The following is a 13,138-nucleotide window of genomic DNA, read 5'->3' on the forward strand; positions in this document are numbered from 1 at the left end:
CAGCTGAGATTAAAACCACCATCTTAAAATTTTTCTCTCTTTTATTATTATTATTATTAATCCCGTCTCGAAATTTTCTGGGCTGACAGGGTTGTGCAGTGATGCACACTAGGATAATGTCTTCCTCTATGTTGTACTATCTGTAACACCGTATTTCTCTCTGATGTTATTGGAGTCGTGCGGACATTAAATCAGCGAGTATCGAACATAAACTTTGATATGTTTAACGACGTTGACTGTTACTTGGTGGATATATGCTCGCTGATCCAATCGATGAAGTACGAAACTTCTGTGAAGACTCCAGGTAAACCTTCGGAGGCGCAGGGCTTCTCGGACCATGAGACTATTCCGATCTGCTGGCCATTTGCTATGAGGGGACCTCCTGAATCTCCCTGAAAAAGAAAAATTGTTTATTACGGGTATGCAGGCAGGCAATAAAACTATCTCGACAGATGTCAGAGCGTTAGGTACATTGCAGTTCAACCTGCATACAGCAACAGTAAATTTAGAGTAAAAAATGGGTTTTAAAAAGGCAACAAAATATGGTACATGTAAAACTTATTTGATTCTTCAGGCAATGATCCTTCGTGCATTAAATCACAAAATCTTTGATAAAGTTATTTAATACCGTCTGATAAACAAAACATATTCTTGTGAATCAGATGTGTAGGCATTAACAGGACTGAACCCTTGCTAGTAAATGGAGCTCAGCACGTCTTTATCAATGGCCACGCACTGAGAGAAATGGAAGTAAGATCAATTGTATCTTGAGGAGCTGTAATAGGACCGTCACAGTTCATGGTAAATCGTCTTTTAGACTGAGATCTACAAAAACAATGTACAGCCAACCGTAACAGACATTGTCAGTAAACAATCAACTAAACGATAGTCACACCACAAGAATAGTATATTTCGGACTAAGGCTGATCAGTTCGCATCTCAAGATGGCAGCACTTTCCATCCACCATACCACAATGTTTTGTACTTCCTGTATCTTTTATATACCAATATTTCCAGATTGAACAAGTGGCGAGCTTAAACAGAGGGTTTATTCTGTGACTCTTCAGGCTTTACCTTTGGGTATGTTAAATAAAACACTACCGGTTTTGCCGGCGGATCACGTTTTATAAATTCCACAGTATTTCTTGGAGGCAACTGATGCACATTGTCATCCGATAGCACATGCGCAACTTCCACATGAGGCCTCCATAACAAGACCGGCACCATGAGGACGCCAGCAGTTGGTAAATACCATCAGTAACCGGCAGACACAGCTTGACGGTACTGAGCAGTGGCCTCAAAGAAATATTGTCAGATTCACAAAGCATGATTCAGGTCCGAGACCCATGTATTGGCTTATGGTGTTTGTGTTATTTATTATCTATGTACTTTTGTATTGGAATCATTAGTCTTTCTTTGTGTACATGTTAGAAAATGATGGCGATAAGAAAATTTAAAAAACGCTTCCTTCTCACGAGGAACTGTCGGTTGAGAATCCGGTGTAAAAAACAAATTTAGTCCATCATAGAGTCCTCCTCCTTTTAAGCAGAAATAATCACTGCATCCACAGAAAATTTAAAAATTTCAGTCCTTGTTGATACTTTACACACATGGTATGTTGTTTAACATGTAATAACATTTTTAGGTGTGAACTTAAAGAGAAAGTTATTTTCATCTGGGTTTTACCGAATCAGTCCAGATCCGTGTGCTTCAGAATCTCAGAGTCTGTGATAAGCACGACCAGCTAGAGCGATCATGTGACACCAATGTCTACAATCAACACTGTCGTTTACACTCAGTGTCTGTGTCATCTGTAACACATTTAGCCGAGTGGTTGCCATCTTTTACCCACCAGACTGTCTGATGTGCGCGTTGGTGAGCAACATTGATATTTGATTTTCACGAAATTATCATCAAAATAGTGCCTGTAGTTGCTAAGAGCTGCAAGGTTCGAACTTCTAGATTGGACATTGGGATTTCTGAGGGCTATTTGGAAAGCAAGGAAAGATCTGTCGCAAAATAGAAACCCCAGTGAAAATCAAAACTGTTTTATTTCCGACAGTTAATTACATATTCCAGGTGCTCCTCTACACAGTCACCGTTCCGACTTACACATCTGTCGTAGTGTTGTACTAACTTTCCAATACCCTATTCATCGATGGCAGCCTCCTGTGCTTTCCGACAATTTGCTATGCTGGACTGCAACTCGTTGTCTGTGCCAAAATATCGTCTTTACAGCCAGCTGTTCATGTGAGCACTCCGTCTTCAGGCCACGAGTGCCCTACCGGGACCATCTGACCGCCGTGTCATCCTCCGAGGAGCAAGCGGATAGGTCGTTATGATGGTATTCGGACGAGTAGCTCCTCAATTGGCATCACGAGGCTGAGTGCACCCCGAAAAGTGGCAACAGCGCATGGCGGCTGGATGGTCACCCATCCAAGTGCTGGCCACGCCAAACAGTGCTTAACTTCGGTGATCTCACGTGAACCGGTGTATCCACTGCTGCAAGGCCGTTCATGTGAGCAGAAATTAAAATAAGAGGGAACCAAGTACAGGCTGTACAGTTGGTGATCTAACATTTCCCACCGAAAAAGCTGCAGGAGCGTCCTCATTGCCCCTGCATTGTGCGGTCTAGAACTGTGTTTAAGAAGGAAATGCATGACAGTGACGTTATGTGGGGTTGCGTAAAATCAGGCGAAAGCTCCTGGTGGACACACATACTCGGCAGGAGACACTACTTTCTAGGCATCTTAATGCATTCACTGTGCTCACGACAGAGAAGAACGACGTGACGCTACCTATGGTCATTACTAGAGATTGTGCTCGACACGTCTCTGTGTTTCACTGTGGTTTCCATTTCGCGATCTATCTTCATTTCCGAATTGCCCTTGTGCAAAGGCTAATTGCCTAATCCTCTGTAAGATATAATTATTAGCTCTACCCCTAGTTTTAATTTAGTCTTCTTTAGCAATTTACATGATGTACACGTAATGAAAACACTGCTCAGGAAGTAGTATGCCAAATTACAGTCCGAACAGGTGCCCATAGTGTAATGATGGAAATGTGGTATAGTGGCGAAAAGATTTGTACAGTGGCTACTAAAGTGAATTGTCAATGGAAATGTATAGATTCTGAAAGTATACGTTGCTGCTCACTTCAGAAAGAGTTTGCGGAAGACCTGCCTGTATCTTTCCCAGATAACGAGGTTGATCCCGCCCTAGAAGATATCGATGTTATCGAGTAAAGGACGGATTCCGGCAACTCAGTATAGGTTGTGTGCGCTCCCAGCAGTCAGCCAGTGCTGGCACCGAGAGAGCAGAAGGCCTTTTTACGCAGCGGCTGACAGCTCCAATAGGTTGTTCACCAAGTGAAGGCTGTTGACATCATCCTCGTAATCTGCTACTGCTACCTAGTAGCTCTCTACTGGATTAGACTACGGCATGCCAAACGGACTGCGCTGATGACTTTGCGAGAGATTACAGACTTTCTGGTATAATTCGTCTACCGCCTGACCCAACTCGTTCACGTTTGTAACCTTGTTACGTGATTGTTTCATTACGAATTAATAAAAGTAATTAAAAGGGCTACAAGCAATGTCTCCTCAACGAGTCTTCAGCGAACGTAGCTGCCTATGGGCCCCTACAACAGGTGCCTCGTTCTTGCACCCATGTTAACTGCTGTTCATAGGCGACGAAGGCTCGAATTCGCCAGCCCAGACCTCAGTACTGCAGAACCAATGGTTGTTTTTTTTTTATTTTTTTTTTTTTATTAGTCATCAGTTTTCTGGTTGGTTAGATGTGGCTCACCACGAATTACTCTTCTGTGCTGATCTCTTCATCGCAAAGTAATACTTGTATCCTCTCCGTCTTCCTCTATAGTTTTTACCCTCCATAGCTGCCTCTACTACACTATAGGCTATTCCCAGATATTGTGTAACACATGCTTTACTATCCTGTCCCCTCTTCTTGCCAGTGTTTTCAAATGGTTCAAGTGGCTCTGAGCACTATGGGACTTAACATTTGAGGTCCTCAGTCCCCTAGAACTTAGAACTACTTAGACCTAACTAACCTAACGACATCACATACATCCATGCCCGAGGCAGGATTCCAACCTGCGACCGTACCGGTCGCACGGTTACAAACTGAAGCGCCTAGAACCGTTCGGCCACACTGGCCGCAAGACATCAGTGATCAACTGTAAGCAGTGATGGGCATCCTGCTAAAAGTAGTCTGCGACATAAGAGAACACTGTTCTACATCAATACTGAGAGGCTTGTAACACGGCCCAGCAGAAAAAACGGCGAGATGCTCCTTCTAAGCTAAATCACGAACCATTAATCAACGGAACATTAGCTTACATTAGTGAATTTAGTCATGAACTATGCTTACATGGGGCTCCGAACTTGGTTTCCGTAAACCAGTTTCCTAGTTCCACTTTTGATTGGACCTGTTAACATTCCTATACCGATTCCGGAATTGTGGTTAGCGCTGAGGTATCTTTAAATTTTTTGAGTATTATAATGTTCACCAATTACCTTTCCATATATTTTCCAGAAGATGCATGATTTCAGTGGGTAATAAAATAGTGCAGCATGTATTAAATGGCATGGACAATTTTGAAAATATATTTCCGTGAACAGTCCCCTCTTCTTCTTCCTTAGAAGTTCATTGACACCTATTAGGAAATCGTGGTCTCTTTGTATTAAAAATATTACAAAGGAAGTGATAACGTTATTCTGTTGTGCTGATTTACAAACGCCATTCGTATTTTCCAAAGTTAGATCTTCGTCTTCCGCAAATTGTATTGCATGTAAACGTAGAGATGGTGCTCAGGACGCCACGTTCGACCAGCCACAAGTTACATTTGTTTGATGGGAATGCGTATTACGGGTCACCTAACATGTGACCATTAAAATCTAATAATACATAATCATAAGGAAAATGTGTGATTAAGAATGTCACAAGGGCACTACATTAGCCTCATGTCTTTGGCCACTTAAAAAGAAAAACAAAAAAGGACCAGCGCTGGATTATAAGACATTTCTCCTATTGCTTTTAATGTTTCCTCCATTCTGGCGCCTTCTCACCAGCCATGGAATGATGCTGTGGATGTCATCCTAACTAGTACTGACTGTATCTTCCCTCTAGCCCCATAATTGTCCAGTACACGTAACGACATTCACATATTTTCGCAATTCCATACTACTTCCATCGAATGTACATCTGTAATGTTTTCTGACAAATTCACACAGTATGCATTCAGTAAATATACTGAAGATCTCTACTCACATTAACTGTTGCAGGGACGTAAACGCAACCTTAACACAAGGGCAACTATTATGCGCGACACGTATGAAGGCGACCGGATTTAGTTTGATGTATACGGAGCCGTTCAGACAAGAGTATGACGTAGTGTCCTGTACCAGGTACCTTCGGTCAATGTTATGCTACCTGCGATATAACCTGCGTCAAGAGGACTGAAAGAACGCTGCAAGGCTTTGTGTCCTTCTCATGTAACCAGTTGCTACGACACTGAAACTAATGTAAATTATGTGAAAGAGACAACGCTACTTCAATTTATGAATTTTCTATTTCAGAAAACTTTTTTTGTATTCCACAGTTTTTTATTTGGCGAGATTGTTACCGTGTCTCAGTTGAATTTTAGGAAATGTCTAACTGACAAAAACGTTTATCTCCTACTCCTTTGAGCTCCTATTCGCAGGTTTATAATTAACTAATTATCGTTTCATTACTCATCATAGTTTGGGGTTTCCAAATTAACTGATCAAGATCACATAATCTTAAGATTCTTCCATTTAAAATGTACTTTCTCAATATATTGAGTATCGTTCACTTCACGTAATTCCAATAAAATGTAGCTAACACTTCGAAAAAATTTTTAAATTTGTAAGGATTTGAAGCTTCCTCTCCCTCTCGTGCAAATTTTGTTGTTGTGGTCCTCAGTTCAATGACTGATTTGATGCAGATCTCCATGCTGCTCTATCCTGTGCGAGCCTCTTCGTCTGCGAATAACTATTTCGGCCTACATATTCTTCCGAATCTGACCATTTTAACCCCCCCCCCCCCCCTCTCTCCCCATACTTCCCTCCAATATTAAGTCGGTGATCCCTTCACGTCTCAGAATGTCTCCTATGAACCGATACCTTCTTTAGGTCAATTTGTACAACAAATTTCTTGTCTCTCAAATTCTATTCAGTACCTCATTAGTTATGTGAATCACCAACCTAATCTTCAACATTCTTCTGTGGCATCACATTTATTCCATAGATGGCTACAAAATCAAATGGCTCCAAGCACTATGGGACTTAACATCTGAAGTCATCAGTCACCTAGACTTAGAACTACTTAAACTTAACCATCCTATCACACACATCCATGCCCGAGGCAGGATTCGAACCTGCGACCGTAGCAGTAGCGTGGTTCCGGACTGAAGCGCCTAGAACAGCTCGGCCACAACGGCCGGCATAGATGGCTACACTCCAGACAAATACATACTGGAAAGACATCCTAATTCTTAAATCTGTATTCGATGTTAAGAAATTTCTCTTCTTCATACATTGTTTTATTGCCAATACCATTTTATATCCTCTCTACTTCAGCCGGCCGATATGGCCTAGCGGTTCTACGCGCTTCAGTCTGGAACCGCGCGACCGCTACGGGCATGGATCTGTGTGTTGTCCTTGGGTTAGTTAGGTTTAAGTAGTTCTAAGTTCTAGGCGACTGATGATCTCAGGCGTTAAGTACCATAATGCTCAGAGCCATCCTCTCTACTTCGGCCATCATGAGTTATATTACTGCCTAGATAGCAAAACTCAACTTCTACCTAATGTAACTCCCTCAGCATCACCTGATTCAATTCGACTACATCACATATTCTTGTTTTGCTTTTGTTGATGTTCATCTTTGTTCAATGTGTGTGAAATCTAAGCTTACACACTACTTAACCTAAATTATCCTAAGGACAAACACACACACCCATGACCGAGGGAGGACCAGCCACACAGTCCTTGGCTGCAACACCCAAGACCGCTTGGCTAATCCCGCGAGGCGATGTTCATTTAATATCTTCCTTTCTAGACAATGTCCAATCCGTTCAACTGTTCTTCCGAATCTTTTGCTGTCTCTATCAGAATTACAATGTCACTGGCAAACCTCAAAGTTTCTATTTCTTTTCCCTGAACCTTAATTAATACTCCACATGTTTCTTTAGTATCCATTACTCCTTTTTCCTTGTACAGACTGAACAACATTGGGGATAGGCTACAACTCTGTCTCACTCACTTCTCTACCACTGCTTCCCTTTGCATGCCCGTCGACTCTTACTTCTGCCGTCTGGTTTATGTGCAAGTTGTAAATAGCCTTTCGCTCCCCGTATTTTACCCCTGCTATTATCAGAATTTCAAAGAGAGTATTCGAGAAAATATTGTCAAAAGTTTTCTGTAAGCCTACAAATCCTATTAACTTAAATTTGCCTTTCCTTAACCTCTCTGCTCGCAGGATTAGTAATGCCGAGCGTGTTTCTATGTTTCTTCGGAATCCAAACTGATCTCCCACGAGGTCGGTTCGTGTTAGTATTTTGCAACCATGACTTATGGAACTGACAGCTCGGTAATGTTCACAAATATCAGCAACTGCATTCTTTGGAACTGGAATTATTGCCTTCTTCTTGAAGTCTGAGGGTATTTCGCCTATCTCATACATCGTGGCTCTTCCAAGGGCATCATAGTTCTGACGAAATATCGTCTACTCTCTGGGCCTTGTTTCGACTTAGATCTTTCAGACCTCTGTCAAATTCTTCTCGCAATATCGTATTTCTTATCTCCTCTTCATGTAAGTCCACTTCCCTTTCTTAAAACTGTCTGCTAGTTTATCACCTCTGTATACCAAGTAAGCAGCCAGGATTTGTCAAAAGATGGAGGGGGGCATTAGTTAAAGAGGACCTTCAAAGGGCTCATGTTTTTAAATTTATTTTGGAAACTCATTAATTAATTTATTAATATTATCTACAGAATTTGCATTCTGGAAATGTTCATGCAAATAGTATTTTTTCTATAAGCAGAAAAAAGACCAACTTTCTTCTCACAATGGTGATTTTATTTCCATGCACGAGGGCATTTCGAGTCCTGGGCGATCATTTCCAGGTACTTTAACAGTCTACATCAAGTTTTTTTCTTTTCTCAGAGTTAAGTTCATTCTGGTCCTGGTAAGATTACAATGGTATATTTCAAAGTGGCACATTGTGAACATAAGATTACAGAACTAAGACAAATCTAAAGATAACTTACTATTTCGAGTAGTGGATACATGGTTCTGAAGCACAGTATGAGTAAACGTATCTATGTACGTATACGCACATACGGACAGGCGTATAAATGCACATAAACATGTTTACTCCCACTGTGCGTCAAAATAATGTACCCACTATTGTAAACGGTAAATTACTTTTCTATTAAATTTTTTTTTTGTTTTTTTTTTATAAACTTATATTCACAATGCGCCACATTCTGATATATCAATGTAGTCTCACCTGGACGAGACTTAATCTAAATCTGAGAAAAGAAAATGATTGATGTAGACTATTGAAGCACCTGAAGATCATCGCCCAGGGCTTCAAATACCTCATGCATGGAAATAAAATTACGATTTTGATTTAAAGCGACTGTTCTTTACTTTATGAAAGTAATACCGTCACAGAAGGAACTCTGAAGAACAAGGATAAAATGAGGTAAAATATTCCTTTATTTGGCAATATGTTAACTTCACTCTATTGCCAAAGGAATTAAAATTCTAATGTAACGTATTGCCTCATTGCTAACAAAAGACAACTCAGTCTTTTAATGCAAGGTTCACTTTAGCAGAGCAGAGGAATCTTAATTTCGGTTCAATAACTTATAAAGTTAAATGGGTTCATATTTTTTTGACGACAGCTATCTTTCTCCTACGAACCTATATTTAGATTTATGACTTACCTGCAATCAAGGAAAAATTTCTTCACCATATCCAAGCATCCCAAGTTCATCAATTAAGTCTCAAATTTTATTGAAGTATCTTTCATTTCATTAAAACTCTTCAGTTTTCAAGTGATCTAGAACAACCGACTTGAAACTACAACAACTCAATTTATTTGTAATACGGAAGGGAATACACAGATACTGTGAACTGTAGTTTTGAGATCTTAACATTGCTTCGTGCATTAATTTCAGCTCTACTTATTATGTATGTGCCCTCATAAATGAGTTTGTATTTATCCATGGTAATATGATTATATAGTCTTTGATGGTAATAAATTCCTTAAGATGTACAACATACATTGTCACCTGTATGACAGTTATCTACAAATACGTTAGAGATGATACTGTTGTATCACAGTTCCAAGGGTATTAGGAATAACACATTTCACAATATAACATGTTATTGTAGGAAAACTTGAAGGCATGACATATCACCGTTCCAAAAGTGAGCCATCACATAAACACAGTACAAAACGAAGATCGCTAATCATCTTCAAATGTAAAAATAGTTTTTAGTGTCAGGAGTACCCGAAGAGATGTTCGGCTCGCCTTCCAAGCAGCTCTTTTCGTTGAAGCAGAGAGTCTACATCTTTAAGGAATTGAGATCTGTTAGGAGGGAAAGGAATTCGGAAGGAATTGGCAGCGGCCTATAGTAAGGGACCAACCCCAGCATTTGCCTAAACTGAAAACGGGAAATCGCAGACAACCATATTCATGATTCACGGCAGATGGATTCCAAAGACCTCCCCTCCCGAATCCACGGATTGCTAGCTCAGCACCTCAAGGCGCAGAGCTGCCCCGGTCGGTGGAGAATGTGAAAAAGTGGTTGTTGTACATTGTTTTTAAATAAAATAAAATGAATCAGACAAATTATATGTTTCTACTTTGATTGTGCCTGTTTCGTCTTTTGACAGTGCATGAATGCATGCATTTTAAGATTAAGTGTGCAAGGAATTCATGGCTTTAGTTATTGAAGCATTAGAAGAGCGTAAATAGATTTTGGAAGAAAAGGGTGGGAGCAGGGTGCAGTCGGTTCTAACGAATCTAAGTAGCCCTCTGAAAAAATCTTTTAGAAAAGAACAAATTATGGAATGTGGTGTCATCACATGCCCCATCTGCTCTCCGCAAAACTCTCTCCGTCTTCCATATAGGAACCAGTTTTCATAATTCAGTACCGTTCGGGTGACCAGATTTGGGCTAATAATGAAAGAGTTTTGTGAATCTTTGTAAAGAAATGCAACCATTGCCTTTTGGGAGATTTTTTTTGATCAGTACCACTTCTGGGTGACACAGAGCAGTCCTAGTGTATTTTTATATACTGAGTTTAGTTTAATGTTATTTGAAATGATTTTTATCGCTTCGCTGCCTTGTGAAATACTGAAAAATTTCAACGCCTAAATTCTACCAGTCTCCATGCAACTATTCCAGTGCTAACATTAAACTGCTACAGGTGAGTAATTACGCTATTGTAGCTGTGTGTACATATTTTCAACTTACAATAACGCCAATGGACGAATCAAAATAGGTTTCTCTTCTTTCTTTTTACAGTCTTATCCGTAATTAGAAACTATGGGAATAGCACACAGCAATAAAATCATAAACGGCAGCACCTACATTAAATTAAACTGCAAGTAAGAACTGAACTGATTACCAAAAGGAAAACTGAACTCAAGTAAGCCGAAGAACGCACAGTAGTAGATCTTGGCTAAATTAGGGACAGGAGAAAGCCAACAGTGTTAGCAATATATCGATAGTTTAAATCTAACGATCACTTCGGTGACTATCGAAGGTACTTGTCCCTTTTTCGTCGTGTGATTCAAAATCAAAATATGCGCGGTGATCAGAACAGTTTCCGTTCGATAGCCGTACGGTCCAGAATCAGTATGCCGCTCAGGCGAAATCGACGTGGACATTGAGGTAATCACCCAACCGACGCACCAGATCGAAGACCCTCTTTTGGTAAAACACCGTGTCCAGCTGCGTGAAGAACTCCGCAATGGCCTGCTGCACACCCTTGTCCGACAGAAACATCGACCCTACAAGGTCTTTTTTAAGGGATCGAAAGCGTGATAATCGAATGAAGAGAAATCAGGACTGTAGTGTAGGTGCTCCAGTGTCCCCTACTTGAGATGGCGTAACTTCTGCATCACGACATTAGCGACTTGAGAACGTGCATTGTCATGAAGCAGCAGTACCCCTTGTCGCATCATTCCAGAACGTTTTTCGACAGACGTGCTGCCGTATACACATTCATTCTCCGATACATGCCTTGCAGTATCTGTCCTTCAAAAGCAAAGAAGCGAATAAGAGCACGTTGGTCGTATTTGGACGTATTTGGTAATAACATCGACATAGTTTAGGTTTCCGCATTTATGGCAAACACGTCGGAAAGACACAAACGACGAACTAATCCATTGCAACATGCCGGCGGTTACATAACCGTATGGAAGTTGTGCTACGTTTCATATACGCCGCAGCAACGCTGTCAAACGGAAAATTTTTGATCTCCCCTTACATCTTTCAATTTCATTACGCGGCAACTTGGTATAGTGTAATTCCTGTAGACGGTATTTATCTTTCTACTAATTAAATATGCTTCTAAATCCTTACATTTGTTCTTCAGCCATTCCTAATTGGCCGTTTAGCACTTCCTGTCAATGTCGTTATTTTTACACGTTTGTATTCCGTTTGATCTACCTTATTTGTTGCATTTTTACATTTTCTCCTGTTCGTCGATTACAGTCAATATCTCTTGTGTTACCCAAGAATTTCTACGAGTCCTTGTCTTTTTACCTACTAGGTCCTCTGCTACCTTGACTATTTCATCTCTCAAAGCTACTCTTTCTTCTTCTACTGTACTCCTTTCGCCTGTTCTTGTCACTGAAACTCTCTACAACCTCCAGTTTTTTGACTTTATCCAGGTCCCATCTCCTGAAATTCCTTCTTTTTGCAGTTCCTTCGGTTTTAATCTGCAGTTCATAACCAACAAATAGTAGCGAGAGTCCACATTTGCCCCTGGAAGTGTTACGTGCTTCCTAAATCTCTGTCTTACCATTATATAATCAGTCCGAAGCCCTCCGGTGTCTCCAGATCTCTTCCACATATACATCCCTCTTTTATGATTCTTAAATCAAGTGTTAGCGAAGATTAAACTAATTAAACTCCACCAGGCGACTTACTCTTTCATTCCTTTCCTCCAGCCCATATTAACCTATCATTTTTCGTTCTCTTCCTCTTCCTACTATCGAAGTCCAGCTCCTATCACTATGACAGTTTCCTCTCCTTCAACAATAGGCTCGCTATAATACGACAATTACGGGACCGAGGAGGTTTCGGGTTATCAAAACTGTCGCAGTACCAAAGGTAGAGTTTTTAAAATTGAATTTAGAGTTCTATGGCTAGAAAATTTAAGTTGTTTTGTATAAATACTGAGTATGTGGTCTACGTACTATAGTACGCCTATTGTTACAATACATATTGATTACATGCATATGTATTTTACGGCCACTGAGGTTATAAAAAATACATATGTACATAGAAGACAAATGTATTACTTGTGTTAGTATGTATTACAAGTGGATACAAATACATACATACATGCTAATGTATACAAATAGCGTATTTATCACTTAAGAAAATCTGTTATTGTATCTTTCGTAAATAGTACGTCATGGCTTTTTCTTGTGTGTCATTCCCATAGTCGAGTTCCCTCTCTTCACCAACGTATTGAAGTGTTGTCAGCCGCCGTAACCTCACCGCACTGCCGTGGCCGCCACAGTCGGGTCGTCGTCTACAACATGAGCAATAACTTCGTGGATTATGTACTATTCTGTCACTTCAGGACCAAGGCTATCTTGTAACACCCATCTTCTAGATTTTTCTGCATCTTATTGCGGAATATTTCATCACAAAGTGTAAGCGCAGCCTTGGTAATTTCCTTATTACAATTAGATTTGTTATCTCTGTCGTCTTTCTTTGGAAGGAGTGGATTTCCTGGTCAAATATTTTCCCAATATCTTATCAGAGTTAAACGCTTCTCTTGGCGCTGCATTGATAATGGGCTTCTTGAAGTTAAATTTTTCCGGGACTGATGAGATGTCTGCGTCA

At 40.4% G+C, this 13,138-nt stretch overlaps 1 protein-coding gene across 1 annotated transcript in view; it reads right to left on the reverse strand.

The window, feature by feature from the left end:
• Positions 1-239: 239 nt before the first annotated feature.
• LOC124795961 (trypsin I-P1-like) overlaps positions 240-13,138 on the reverse strand; it is a 132,594-nt gene continuing 119,695 nt past the window's right edge. The window contains exon 7 of the mRNA XM_047260042.1: positions 240-392. Within this exon, the coding sequence (XP_047115998.1) occupies positions 240-392 (153 nt within the window). The remainder of the gene's footprint in view (positions 393-13,138) is intronic.

Source organism: Schistocerca piceifrons, chromosome 4, assembly GCF_021461385.2.
Source record: "Schistocerca piceifrons isolate TAMUIC-IGC-003096 chromosome 4, iqSchPice1.1, whole genome shotgun sequence".
NCBI lineage: Eukaryota > Metazoa > Arthropoda > Insecta > Orthoptera > Acrididae > Schistocerca > Schistocerca piceifrons.